This window comes from Chrysochloris asiatica, unplaced genomic scaffold, assembly GCF_000296735.1.
Source record: "Chrysochloris asiatica unplaced genomic scaffold, ChrAsi1.0 scaffold00004, whole genome shotgun sequence".
NCBI lineage: Eukaryota > Metazoa > Chordata > Mammalia > Afrosoricida > Chrysochloridae > Chrysochloris > Chrysochloris asiatica.
In genome coordinates this window covers 37,128,344-37,143,083 of record NW_006408522.1, presented here as the reverse complement: position 1 = coordinate 37,143,083, position 14,740 = coordinate 37,128,344, and the positions used below count along the sequence as shown (strand labels likewise).

Genomic DNA, 14,740 nt, shown 5'->3' with positions numbered 1-14,740 from the left:
AAAAAATCTAAGCCATCTGAATAATTTATTTGCTTATATTTCAGTGGAAATAAAACCTTGTTGGCACATTCTTCTTTGATCTTCTCCCTAATTGCTCTGATATGTCTGTTCGTTAATACAAGAGGGCTTCATTCAAAAAATTCATGGGAAAAGTTCATTGTCTTTCAATTCTGTTTTTCTATGAACTTTTTGGTGTGTTCAGTAGATTTGAGGCACCATGATGTTTGGTGGTTCCCCTTGAGTAAATTATGCATGCTGCAACATCTGCCTTTGACTAAGTAGCAATAAGAAAGCTCTCCCCATGGAAGGGAGTGACTAATGATTAGCACGAGAACTATCTGTGACAGCAGAATCTGCAAACATGATAGTGACATCTGTCAAAGGCGTTCCAGCAGAGCACTGACAGCCCAGACCATTTTTCAGCTCCTAATCGAAATCTTATAACATGTAACTTCTGTTTGTAATATGTTTAGTAACCAATCTTTCCCTCCCTCTTCCCTGCAGAACTCAGTTACCATCTGCAAAAAAATATCTTGCCCCATTATGCCCTGTTCTAACGCCACAGTGCCTGATGGAGAATGTTGCCCACGGTGTTGGCGTAAGTTCCTGAAACTGCATAATTATTCTTCAGTGCTTAGGTCGGGTCTGCATACATCCTAGACAGCTGTGTTTTCATCCCATTTATTGCTTCAGCAACTGGTTAACTGACATCTTATCTGCTGTAGGGAGCCCAACACTCCCATCAGGACTTAATCTAATTCCTCAACTGCATGATAGTACCGACAATTCTGATCTTGGTATAGCTTGATTCTGATGTTAAACAGAGATGAGTATGTGGCAACAATAGCTCAGACTGGACTGTTTGTAGGACTTGGCCTTAGAGGCACAGAGCTAAGGAGAGCTGCTCACTAAAGAAATAGATAATTGTTTGATGTGAGCACTGAACTTGAATGGGGCCTTTTAAGTAGTTATCTCTATTTTATCTGCAGAATAGGAGGCCTAACAGAATAAGAGCAGTTTGAGTTCTGGGACACTAAAAGAAATAAGGCACGATATTGTGTTATGAAACCTTATCTCTGGTTTTTGTCTGTATGAATCACTTTGCTAAGACAGTGTTTAATGTAATAGGTATGTCTTAAAAATGATTCATCACAACTAAGGGGGTGGAGGAATGGAAAGTAGCATTTGCCCTATATACACACATACACACAGGCCTCAAGGACCAGTCCCATCCAGGGACTATGTTAGCGATATTGGCACTGTAATGATCATTTGTATATATCTATGAGGGGGACTTTAAAAACTTCATGTAAAAATCTCATCTCTTAATTCTATTTCTCCATAAACTTTTTGAAGCCCCCCTCATATTTTTGCTCAACATCCACTTAAGGTCTGGGTTAAAAGGAAAAAGTTCTGAACTTGAATCAGGACTATCTGGGAAAACTTCCAACTGATGGCAAAGGAAAACAAGTACTCTGTCTTCTGTTTGGTACAACTCACTGTGATTATAGTCATGGTGCCTGGGCAGATGGCAAACAAACACATTCTCTTCTTGTGAAAATATGTGCAGAGAAAGACCAAATTGCTAGGGTAAGAGGAGTAACAAATTGATTAACCTCATGACCTAATTGGAGTTAGAGGCAACAGCCACTAAGCAGCCTTCAAGCTCATCTGTCAAACACATGCTCTGAGGCTCCTCTGAAGGGCTGAAGGAATTCTGTAAGCTGCCATACTCCTGAAAGCCTGAAACTAGAAATACCTGCCCAGATTTCTCAAACTGGTAAAGGGCCACTCAACCTGAAATGTTGCTAGAGGAGAGCAGTGGGAGCAAATAAGAGCATTGTTAAGAAGGTTAGCTCTACTGATCCAGGCAAAACATCCCATCATCCCAGAGCTGTCAGTGTAATGACGTGGGGTAAACTCTTTGACTTTTGGGCTAAGAACTATATTTTCACCCTCTGGCAAAAGTCCTAAACAGAGAAGTCTCAAAAATAGCCTAGCCTGTCTTAGTGACTGTGCACTAAATGGCCTGTTTCCTCTGCAGCCAGCGACTCTGCAGATGATGGCTGGTCACCGTGGTCTGAGTGGACCTCCTGTTCTGTGACATGTGGCAATGGGATTCAGCAGCGTGGCCGCTCCTGTGATAGCCTCAACAACCGATGTGAGGGCTCTTCAGTCCAGACTCGAACCTGCCACATTCAGGAATGTGACAAGAGATGTAAGCATCTTGGTCCTCATTGACATCATTCTAGCATAGAGGTTACAAGGGCAGGTTATAGAATCTTGGGATCTGAATCCCAATCCCAGCCTTGAGCACAACTTACCCTCGGTGAGGCTCGCTCCTCTTTTGTAAAATTGGGATAATAATAGGCCTTAGTAGTTGTTGCAAAGGTCACAGTTAGATGATGCACAGAGTCTGGCTCATAGTAATGTTGCATCACCATATAACATCATTCCACAAAGACAACGAAACATAACCTACCATCTATCTGGCAGAGAATGCTCCGTGTTTGCATTTGGATTTGTGGCCATGAGCCAATTTCTGCTACATACTAGGCTTAGTTACCCTTAACCAGACCCTGGAAATATTTCTCTCTGCCCATGAGGAGGGCTGCTATTTGGCTAGTTCCAAGCCAGCACCATTTGTGACCATCAGCTTTTGTACTTTAGTTAAACAGGATGGAGGCTGGAGCCACTGGTCCCCGTGGTCATCTTGTTCTGTAACATGTGGCAGCGGTGTCATCACCAGGATCCGACTCTGCAACTCTCCCAGCCCCCAGATGAATGGGAAGCCATGTGAAGGCGAAGCTCGAGAGACCAAAGCCTGCGAGAAAGCCGCCTGCCCAAGTGAGCGCACGCTGATACACAGCTGGTGCCCTGGCATCTGCGGGTCATGAGGGGGGAAGGCTACTTACTAGGGAAACAAATAGAAGCAAACTCCTGCCTGCTCAGCAGCTGCTTCTAATGGAACAAAAAAAAGACTATCTTACCCTTGTCCCAAATATTCTTTCCATGTGTCAAGGAAACAGAAGTTTCTAGAACACGTTTAGAGGAATCTTGTATGACAGCAGGGATTTTGAAAAGTAACCTTACTTTTGGCATGTGATTCACTCTCTTATAGTCAATGGAGGCTGGGGTCCCTGGTCACCATGGGACATCTGTTCTACCACCTGTGGTGGAGGAGTCCAGAAACGAAGCCGGCTCTGCAACAACCCCACACCCCAGTTTGGAGGCAAGGACTGCTTTGGTGATGTGACAGAAAGCCAGATCTGCAACAAGCAGGACTGTCCAATTGGTGAGTCTTGCAGCCCAGGAACTAATTCCTCCATTTGACTTAATAGTATCACAGTCAGCAGTCAAAGTGGTTCCAACTTTGAATAGTCCTGAGTGGTCTAATTATTCTAAACCACAGATATTGACAGTATAATACCAACACAGTTGAGTTGCATAAACACTCTATCTTACACTGTACTGTTTTCTCATGGCCAGCTTGGTGGTATCAGGAGCTTAGACTAACCATTTGCCCGTCTCTCTCGCCTTGTCTCAGATGGATGTCTGTCCAACCCCTGCTTTGCCGGTGCCAAGTGCACCAGCTACCCTGATGGCAGCTGGAAATGTGGTGCTTGTCCTGCGGGTTACAGTGGAAATGGCATCCAGTGCAAAGATGTTGATGAGGTGAGGAACTGATGGCTCAGAGCTGCATACATCTCAGGAAGTAGCTCACTTCTAGTCATTTTCTTAAATGGTGGCATTTGCTAAACATTAGGCAAACTGTTGTTTCTTCCATAGTGCAAGGAAGTGCCTGATGCCTGCTTCAACCACAACGGAGAGCACAGGTGTAAGAACACAGACCCCGGCTACAACTGCCTGCCCTGTCCACCTCGCTTCACTGGCCCGCAGCCCTTCGGTCGGGGTGTCAAGCATGCCGCTGCCAACAAACAGGTAGAGTAGACTGGATGAGTGGATAGAGGCATGGTGCCCTTACAGAGACAGTGAGGCAAAGGGAGAATGTCATTTCATCAAAAACAAAAAAGGAGGATGAATATGTAATCTAGTTTGCGCCCACCCCATTTGAAAATACTGCTCTAAGTAATTTGTGTGCAGATGAATTGGTCAATGTCTATGTCCTAAGCAATGAAACAAGAAACAGAAAGTAGTGTTAGCTTGTAGCCTGAACATCCTCAGGAGAAAACAGGGAAGGACAAAAGGTAGCCCACAGTCTTTCACATGGAACATCTCCTCATAGATAATAGGGATCTGGAGTCTTCTTTGGAAGTCTCTGGGTTAACCTCGGGATGTTGTACTCTCAGGTGTGCAAGCCCCGCAACCCTTGCACAGACGGAACACACGACTGCAACAAGAACGCCAAGTGCAACTACCTGGGCCATTACAGCGACCCCATGTACCGCTGTGAGTGCAAGCCTGGCTACGCAGGCAATGGCATCATCTGCGGGGAAGACACGGACCTTGACGGCTGGCCCAATGAGGACCTGGTCTGTGTGGCCAATGCAACTTACCACTGCAAAAAGGTAAGTAGTAGCTTCCCTGTGTACCTTATCAGAAGAGCATGCCAAGGAACCTGAAACGTTCAAAGCTTGCAAATGACTGCAAGATTAAAGGCAGAGCAGCACCAGTTCTCTTTGGTTTTACATCACTTGGCACCAACCATGTGAACGGGGAAGCTCCTTTTATGGCTGTGTTCCATAGTCAGTTGTTCTGTCCATACATGTTCACTATGTCACCAAATACCAGCAGAGTATGCCTGTGTTCACAGTATTTATAAAGCCAAGAGCATTTATATACATTATATATATATCCCCAAGAAAAGATTTTATTTTTTTTCACTAAACGCATTAAATATATTCTGTTACAAAGCAACCTTCATCTCTCTCTATTTGGAATGTCTGGATGTGCGCCAAATAAAGGGACTATAGACTGACACTGTAGTATGTGTGCATTCTCTTTCCTAGGATAACTGCCCCAACCTTCCCAACTCAGGACAGGAAGATTATGACAAGGATGGAATTGGGGATGCCTGTGATAATGACGATGACAATGATAAAATCCTAGATGATCGGGTAAAAACAAAACGCTTCCCTTTCTCCTTTCATCTTTCCTATTCAGCAACAGCCTGAAATGCTTTGATTCAAGGAAGTTACAGTGTTATAAAGAAAAATACCAGGCTGATATCTAGGATAATTAGAGAGTATTCATTGTGTTTTCAGTAGTTTGAGAACCTAGGTACTGCCAAGAGAATTGTTAATGACCATTCTGTTTATATCACAGTCTTGGTTTGTTTGAGTTTCCACCCACTCTTTCTTGAGCAAGAAATTATAACATATAAGTAGATGGTACTTTGTCCAGTTATAGTAAAAATGTATTCTGGGCGTACTGAGAACTGAGATGCTAGATAATATTTTATATCTCACTGACTTGCAGCCAACAGGATTCCATTGTTTATTTGTTAATATCAAGGCTTGTAGCTTTGGCCATCATTTTACACTAAATACCCACTAGCTGCTCCTCAGAAACCCTAACAGGGTCATTAGAAGTCGAAACTGACTCAATGGCACTCAACAACAACAATGGTCCACTAAACAGAACATAATGATTACAGACTTTCGCAGTTCCGTATATATTGTGGTTTGAGACTTGAGCCAGTTTCACTGGCAATGTCGTAAAGTGCTCTGTTTCGTCTCTTTACAGGACAACTGTCCATTCCACTACAACCCAGCCCAGTATGACTATGACCGAGATGATGTGGGAGACCGCTGTGACAACTGCCCCTACAACCACAACCCAGACCAGGCTGACACCGACAACAACGGGGAAGGAGATGCCTGTGCGGCAGACATCGATGGTGATGGTAAGAAGCACCCCTTACCTACAGGCAGGCCCCTGGTTAATGGCAGTGGATGGTAACCACCCTGCATAGGGTTTCTGAGGCTGTAAAGCTTTGCGGGAGGAGAAAGCCTTATCTTTTTCCCACAAAGCAGCTGGTGGGTTCTAACTGCTGACTTTGCAGTTAGCAGCCCAGCTTGTAACCATACACCACCAGGGCTCCTAAGTGATGGCCCGCATACTCAGCTTTCAGCATGCTCTAACTTCTCTCCTGTCCTGGCTGTTAGTGTGTGGTTCGGTTGAAATAGTCAAGGGTAGAGATTCAGCTCTTATGTGTCCCTTGACCTCCGCAGGTATCCTCAATGAAAGAGACAACTGCCAGTATGTCTACAATGTTGATCAGCGGGATACTGACATGGATGGGGTTGGAGACCAGTGTGATAACTGCCCCCTGGAACATAATCCAGATCAGGTTGGTGGGCTGCTCCATCTTTCAGGAAAGTGGTCTTTCTAGGCCGTTCTTCTCAGGGTTCACAACTGATACACACATATTTTCATGTACACAGTTTACCTTGTGTGGGCTCTTTATAAAGTAGGTCCTTAGTTCTTTAATATGAAGATCCTGTATCATTAGTCTCGTCTTCAAAAAGACCAATGTGACTTGCTCAGCATGACCTAGCATTGATATTACTTAAGATAAACTATATAGAGAATGAATATGAGTAACAACTCTAGAATAATATTAATCACAGTTAAGACTAAGAACTGGGGGACAAAAATGCTCCTATGATAACCGTCATTATGATAATGAAATAATCGAATTGGTAAGGAAATCATCAAACAAAAAAATACTTTCAGAACCTGGAAAAATCCTGTTTCTTTGTTAACTCTTTACGAGTGTCTGGCATAAGATTCCCTACCCATGCTAGGGAATGCTACCAATAGATATTTGCCAAACAGTTTCCATGGCTGAAAGTATTTCACATTATCATATGAAAAGAAAGATCCAGAAGAAAAGCTTTAAAATTAAATGTCAGTATTGCTGGGGTTTTTTTTTTTCGTTTTTTGTTTGTTTGTTTGTTTTTTGCAGTAGTACATAAACATGAAACTCCAATGGACCATATCAAGTATTGGAAATTTTTCCCTTGTGTAGGACATTAGTTATATTCAACATCAACGTCTTACACTTCAATTTACCCTCCTCTCTGTCTCCTCTTGCAGCTGGACTCTGATTCAGACCGCATTGGAGATACCTGTGACAGCAATGAGGACATTGATGAAGATGGCCACCAGAACAACCTGGATAACTGTCCTTATGTGCCCAATGCCAACCAGGCTGACCACGACAAAGATGGCAAAGGGGATGCCTGTGACCACGATGACGATAATGACGGCATTCCTGATGACAGGGACAACTGCAGACTTGTGCCCAACCCTGACCAGAAGGACTCGGATGGTGAGTCAGTTGGAACACTTTTTAAGAAGAGTTAGTTACTAAACCACATGACTTGGCAAATTCAGGAAATTAACATGAAGCTGAATGCATCTGAGATGAGGCTGACAAGTTTGACAAAACGGTGACTCTCTGATACCAATAAGAGTATTTCCGAAGGTCACACAACTCTTGCTTTTTTTCTGACCTTAGGCGATGGTCGAGGTGATGCTTGCAAAGATGACTTTGACCATGACAATGTGCCAGACATCGATGACATCTGTCCTGAGAATGTAGATATCAGTGAGACCGATTTCCGCCGATTCCAGATGATTCCTCTAGATCCTAAAGGAACATCCCAAAATGATCCTAACTGGGTGGTACGCCATCAGGGTAAAGAGCTTGTCCAGACTGTCAACTGTGATCCGGGGCTTGCTGTAGGTGAGTCGTGAGTTCTGAAAATGAGAAAACTAGTGCATTTGTGGGAAAGAAGCAAATATAAAAGCTGGCAGTTGCATGTATGCATCTTTAGCATAGTCTTTGTGGGTAGTAAGGATGTCCAAGAATGTAACAGAGCTGTCGGTTTTAACCTGTGGTCTGACCTCATCTTCCAGGTTATGATGAGTTTAATGCTGTGGACTTCAGCGGTACTTTCTTCATCAACACTGAAAGAGACGATGACTATGCTGGATTTGTGTTTGGCTACCAGTCCAGCAGCCGCTTCTATGTTGTGATGTGGAAGCAGATCACCCAATCCTACTGGGACAGCCACCCCACAATAGCTCAGGGATACTCAGGCCTTTCTGTGAAAGTTGTGAACTCTACCACGGGGCCTGGCGAGCACTTGCGGAATGCTCTGTGGCACACAGGAAATACCCCTGGCCAGGTAAGGAATCATGTCTTAGAGAAGGGAGAGAGTCCATGGGTGCTTGTTTAACACTGGGGACATTGCTGTTGGCTAAGATTGCCAACGAGGAGTCTTAGATAGAAAGTTTCCTTCATCACCACTAGTAATACTAAGCTCAGCTTCATGAAAACAGAACTGTGTCTGAGAGGGGAGCTAGCTGTGCCCAAGAGTTCCCCTTCAATCCAAGGGTAGTTTTAGTTTTGTCCCTTCTCTGGGACTGCCTTATATGGATGTTTAAGGGCACACCCCAAATGATGGCTGTTTTAGAAAAAATTCTACACTGCAACCCTCTAATTTGGGTCAGCTTGGTGCCTTCCAGGCACCATTTGTGATAGAGCAAAGTATTTATCTTCTCTTGATGGAGCTTTGTTTCACCGTTTCCTTTTTCCTCAGGTACGGACCTTATGGCATGACCCTCGTAACATAGGCTGGAAAGACTTTACCGCCTACAGATGGCGTCTCAGCCACAGGCCAAAGACAGGCTTCATTAGGTAAGACCACGCTAATGACATTTCACTGACAGCCATGCTGATGGGGAAGAAGGACACCAAAGAGGAGGGGTTTCACTAAAGGGATTTTACGTTTTCCCCCCTGCAGAGTGGTGATGTATGAAGGGAAGAAAATCATGGCTGACTCAGGACCCATTTATGACAAAACCTATGCTGGTGGCAGGCTAGGGTTGTTTGTCTTCTCTCAAGAAATGGTATTCTTCTCCGACCTGAAATACGAATGCAGAGGTAGGAGCAATAGTACCGGTTCATGGACAGTCAGCATGTCTGACTCACATGTCAAGAATGCCAATTATGGGCGTCTCATATAAAGACTATTTTAGAGACAGCGTTATTGATACTTTGCTTTGGAGCACACAGTGATAAAAATGAAACAATTCCTATAAAGTGTAGCTTATGAAATTCTGAATCCTTAATATTCATTTACCTAAGCAATCTGTGCTTTTCTTAAAGTGCAGAAGTAAACCACAGGCAAACTCCTGTACAACTAAGACTACAATTCTGACACTTGTCTTTAAAACTGTACATGTTTATAGATCTTAAATTATTGTTTAACAATCTTTACCTATATACAAAGAAGGGCAAGAAGCACTGCCTTCATGTTGGCATGTTAATTTTCACTTTTTAACCTTAGTTTTACTCCCATCTTTCTCACACAATTATTACTTGAGTTCTCATCACGACCAGCCACAAAACAACTACTTAAATGTTGACTGGGCTAAGGCCTGATGCCTCCTAGACCAATCGGAAAAGAAAGACAGTTGATTTTACTTAAACAAACAAAAGAATTAGGAATGTCATCTAAGTAAACCTAAAATTTTTTAAATTAAACTCCCTCAAAACATAGCATACATTCTGGAAGATTACACTGTGTCACTTTCCTGGCATCAGTGTCCGATAATAAGATTCAATGTTAACATGCTTAAACAATCTTAAAATAATGCTTTTGTCATCATGAAAGTAAAGATGTATGTAGGTGGTTATTAACTGATAATAAAATGGCAGTGTCTTTAGAAATGAGTTTGTATTTATGTGCTTATTATGTGTTTATTTATTTAACAGATTCCTAATCATCTAACTGGTGATCAAAAGACTGATCTTAACCAATGCTGGTATTGCACCTTCTGGAACCCTGAGCTCGAGGAAAACCCCAGGATCGCTCCTCCCTTCTTCCTTTTTCTTTCTGCTTGCATCAGCATGGGCTCCTCGGATGTATGACCTGCCTCAAGAAAATGCAGTTTTCAAAAACAGACTTAGCATTCATCTTCCAAGGAATAAGAAGAGTATAAACAATTGCTTTGGAAGCACAAACATCGCCTTGGTTCCATTGGGAAGATGCCTGCTCCACTCTGCTTTCATCAGAACCTGGCGCTATTGTGAGGCCTTGTCTGAGTAGTGGACTCAGCAGCATTTTCAGGCTTGTGAGAGAAGGGAGAGCTTTCACTAGGATTAGGAACCAAAACCACCCCTGACATACTCCCTCAGGAAAAGGGAAAACAGGGGCCAAAGGGGATGGTATTTACCTCCTCCTCCCCCCCCCAAAAAAAAAAAAATTAAAGAATATATGGACGAACTGTTACATGTTCAGTACTAATCATCTTCAGGGGATTGAAAACTATTGTTGGATTTCATGATGCTGACCAATGTTAGCTGATTAACCCACATAACTAGGCACTTAAATAGAAGCAGGGAAGAGAGGAAAAGACTGGCTTCTGGACTTCCTCTCTGGCACCTATTCTTTATGTATCACTTGTGGTGGCCAGAATAGGGAGTCAGAATGAAATCAGTACGACAGCGCTGGCTGCCATGGCCTGGGTACATTGCAGCTGTTAGCTTTATCCCAGATGTAGCTTGTGTAGATGTAGCAGGAAAATGGGAAAACCTACCATCTCAGTGAGCACAAGGCTGTCTCCCAAGGGAGAGGCAGCTGTGCTTAGATTTCTATGGTTAGAAAGGCACAAAACTATCAACTAAAAACATTCCTTTCCTGTTTTTGTTTTTATTTTCTAATTCTCTCTTTTGATTTGTAGTTTTTGTTTGTTTGTTTTGTTTTTGTTTGACAAATGCTTTATTTACAATGTAAGATATTTATTTTTTACCTATTCTGGAGGATCTGACTGAAGGACTATTCATGGAACAGGAAGAAGCGTTAAGGACTATCCATATCATATCATCTTTGTTCCAAGTCTTCATGACTGTAAGATTGTAAATACAGATTATTTATTAACTCTGTTCTACCTGGAATTTAGGTTTTGTATGGAAAGTGTTTGAGGTCAGGTGGTGGAGATTTATCAGCAGATAGCTCCTAAGAATGGCACAAGGTAAAGGAGAGACACAGCTGTCCTCCACTTTGCGCTTAGAGTGAATGATTTAGATTCTTTTTTTTTTTCACTTGTTTGTTTTGTCTTTTCAAATGGAATTAGCTGGTTATACATTTACAAGTACTTTTAGATAACAGTGAAAGCCAGGAGGCCCTTACATACTGTTTTACCCCCAGCCCATTTGCCTATTGCCAGGGAAAAGAAAAGCATATATACTTGTTTTTTTTTCATTTTTCCAAAAGAGAAAAAAAATGATAAAGGTGAAACTTACATACAAATATTACCTCATTTGTTGTGTGACTGAGAAAAGAATTTTTGGATCAAGCAGAAAGAGTTTAAGTGTCTAACAAACTTAAAGCTACTGTAGTACCTTAAAAAAAAAGTCAATGTTGTATATAGTATAAAAATTCTTTGAAGAAAAGAATTCCCAATAAGGAGATAGCATTGAAATGTTAAATACAATTTCTGAAAGTTATGGTTTTTTGTTTTTTTTCCTGTCATCTTGTATGCCATTGCTTTGTTTTTATAAATTATTTTCTCATTGTCATTGGAATAGATATCTCAGATTGTGTAGATATGCTATTTAAATAATTTATCAAGAAATATTGCCTGTAGAGTTAGTATTTCTATTTTTATAAAATATTTGCACACTGAATTGAACAATTGTTGGTTTTTCTTCTTTTTCGCTTTGTTTCGTTTTTTGCTTTTTAACACCCCTAGTTTTTACTATTTGCCAATACCTTTTTCTAGGAATGTGCTTTTTTTTGTACACATTTTTATCCATTTTACATTCTAAAGCCGTGTACATTGTATATTGCTATTTCTTATGTAACAGGAACAACAATAAACCATATGGAAATTTATATTTATACTTACTGTGCCCATGTTTGTTTGTTTTCTACTGGCTTTACTTTATGAGGTATGACTAAATGCCATTCTTAGACTGATACAGCATATATTTAAGTAAACGGAATTACTCAGACCTTGTTCTAGAATACACGTTTGCTGAATTTGTTGAATAAAAGAAACAATAACAAGTGAGCCTAACGTGAAATCCATACAAAGAGAAGACCTCTAAAACATGGGGTCCCCCCCCTAAAGATATGTATGTTTATTAAATGTCCTTTACTGATTCCTTCCCAAAGTTCACTTCTGTTTCTAAGGAGAACAATGAAAACAAAGGGAAAAACAGGTGTTAAACACATGGAATGCTTGGCTCTGGGCTGACAACATGATTGCATGTTGTGGAGATGGTATATTTAATGGAGGAATTGTGCTTGAAATGTTGTGCCAAATGTAAGTATCACATTTGGAGGAAAATAAATAATACCTTTTATTAATGATCCAAAACAAGTGCATAGAGAAATGCAGAATTTGGACTGAATCCTAGAAAGAAAGGAAAAAAAAAAAAAAGTCCAAGTTTTAGATTAAGGAGACCTTGAATTTCTGATGGTGTGTTGCTGTAAGATAAGAAATGGACTACTAACTGCAAAGTTGGCAGTTCAAACCCACCAGCTGCTCCTATGAAACCCTATAAAGGGTCACTATGAGTTGGAACTGACTCCATGGCACTTAATATAGAACATGAACAATAAATTTCTAGTACTTGTTAAGTGCCGTTGAGTTGGTTCCTACTCATAGCAACCTGGTGTAGGGTTTCCTAGGAGTGAACGGTGGCTTTGAATGACCAACCTAGAAGTTCAAACCAACCTGCAGTCCAGAGCATGATCCTGCAGCACCAGTTTTACAAGCAGATAAAAGCCTCTGGTTTTAAGGTCCATCAAACACTGGAAAAGACTACTGAGTAAGTAAGCATTCTCTTCCCTTGTTGATTTTTCTCTATTTCTCTCAGAACGCTTGTCTGGGGTAGCATGATCATAGGCAAATACAAATTGTCAAGTCATTGTATCATGCTCAGGTGAAGAAGCAAGGGTTAGGAAGTGTTACAGCGGTTGTAGAATTTGGCGAACTGAATTCAAGAAGATAATATAGGAAACAACATCATTCGGTCCCCAAACAGTTCAACCTGTGAAGGTCTGAGAGAGAACTCAAAATTGCTTTTAGACGGCAGAACAGAATTGACTGAAAATACCAAGATGGGACAGAAAAAGGATATGGCACCAGAATTTTTTTTTTTTTTTTTTGCTTCTGGGCATGTTTCATACTCACTCAGAAGGTGACCTTTAAATCAGTAGGCTACAGTGAAATAAAAGACTTGTTACAAATTAACACCACCTCACTGAGGTGACTGAAGTTTTCCTCTGACAAGAGTTTATTGTCATGTGTTTCAGGGAGAGTTACACTGAAGTGCAGTAAACCTTAGATCCTACAGGAATTTACAACAAGGTGGTGCCAGTCATTTCCTAAGTATTATAGTAGAAAAACCTCAAATTATAAACCCCCAAATTCATTCCCAACATGAATGAGCTCTTTTTCTTACAGAGCTTTTCTTCCGTATCATATTTGAGGGTACTGGGAGCAGAGGGAAACTTAAAAAAAATTCTTACTATTTTTATAAGACCACTTTCTCTTAAATCAGGGTGAGTTTTTATTTTGTAATCCGGGCTTTTGTGTTGAATTATATATACACTTTGCCAGTCCTGTTTAGAGTGACCCTTAGTTGGCATATTTTAGAATGGTATCAACTCTCTAAATACAAAATTCATTACTTAAGATCACTCTGTTTTCCTTCTCTTCCTCTAAACTACGCCCCCAAATACCACTGTAGAAACAGCCAATATAAAGCCATACTGTAAGTCAGTCCTTAGCAGTGCTAGTATGAAATCCTTTTCCATATCAGTTGTTCTGAGAGCAGTTGTCTCTTAACAGAGCGACTACCTCCAAGGCTAGTAAGTTCATTGCTCTCTCTTTCCCTCTCTTTATCATTCTCTCTCTCATTAACACACACACACACACACCAAACTTCCAGGGATGCATTAGAAAGCTGAGCTCCTTGAAAGGCTGGTGGGCAATGCAGCCTCCTTTCTGTCCCCATTCTAAATTCCCACCCATAGCACACACTCCGAAACCTGACAACATACAGGAGTGTCACATGTCCTTCCTACCAGTCTGAAATCAGAACTGCTGCTGATCTTCCATAAGGACACTCTAGGTGTCAAGATCAATTACAATGACAGTGAGGCTCACTGACCTCAGCATAAGTAAGAAACTGAAATAGACAATCAACTTGCCTATGGACACCCCTTGAAAGTAGTAGCTATAGAATCCCTCATGAAAAAGTCAAGGAAATTTGATGTGAGTAGTCGTTAATGTTATCCAATACGAGCAGATAGACATGGAGCCACAAAAATGAATAATGGTATAATACAGTACTCTGAATTTCATGAAAGGCAGCGTAACTGTCAGCTCGTCTTTGAACTAGAAATAAATTGAACTTCTAGTTCTAAACATAATTCATCTTACAGAGAGTTGACAACATTTTCTCAAGTCTAGGTTACTGACTTATAACTAGACAAACCTCTCTTTTTAAATAGTACAGAAGAAACAAGCAATATAGATAGATATAGATAGATAGATGCATAGATAGATAGACAGATAGGCAGGTATACACACACACACACACATATATATATATATATATATATATATATAGAGAGAGAGAGAGAGAGAGAGAGAGAGAGAGAGAGAGAGAGAGAGATTTGCTGTATTCTGAAAGACTCAAACTCTGAAGGAAGATAAATTGAAATTAATTTGTGAAATAATTCAAACT

General features: G+C 41.1%; 1 protein-coding gene across 1 annotated transcript in view; it reads left to right on the top strand.

Moving 5' to 3' along the window:
* Positions 1 to 11,881, top strand: part of THBS1 (thrombospondin 1) — a 14,564-nt gene extending 2,683 nt beyond the window's left edge. The window contains exons 6-21 of the mRNA XM_006831783.1: positions 505 to 598; positions 2,045 to 2,218; positions 2,671 to 2,847; positions 3,122 to 3,295; positions 3,548 to 3,675; positions 3,790 to 3,942; positions 4,311 to 4,529; positions 4,971 to 5,078; positions 5,707 to 5,866; positions 6,195 to 6,313; positions 7,063 to 7,297; positions 7,487 to 7,714; positions 7,888 to 8,159; positions 8,574 to 8,671; positions 8,778 to 8,917; positions 9,752 to 11,881. Of these exons, the coding sequence (XP_006831846.1) occupies positions 505 to 598; positions 2,045 to 2,218; positions 2,671 to 2,847; positions 3,122 to 3,295; positions 3,548 to 3,675; positions 3,790 to 3,942; positions 4,311 to 4,529; positions 4,971 to 5,078; positions 5,707 to 5,866; positions 6,195 to 6,313; positions 7,063 to 7,297; positions 7,487 to 7,714; positions 7,888 to 8,159; positions 8,574 to 8,671; positions 8,778 to 8,917; positions 9,752 to 9,759 (2,487 nt within the window). The 3' untranslated portion in view covers positions 9,760 to 11,881. The remainder of the gene's footprint in view (positions 1 to 504; positions 599 to 2,044; positions 2,219 to 2,670; positions 2,848 to 3,121; positions 3,296 to 3,547; positions 3,676 to 3,789; positions 3,943 to 4,310; positions 4,530 to 4,970; positions 5,079 to 5,706; positions 5,867 to 6,194; positions 6,314 to 7,062; positions 7,298 to 7,486; positions 7,715 to 7,887; positions 8,160 to 8,573; positions 8,672 to 8,777; positions 8,918 to 9,751) is intronic.
* The last annotated feature ends 2,859 nt before the right edge of the window (positions 11,882 to 14,740 follow it).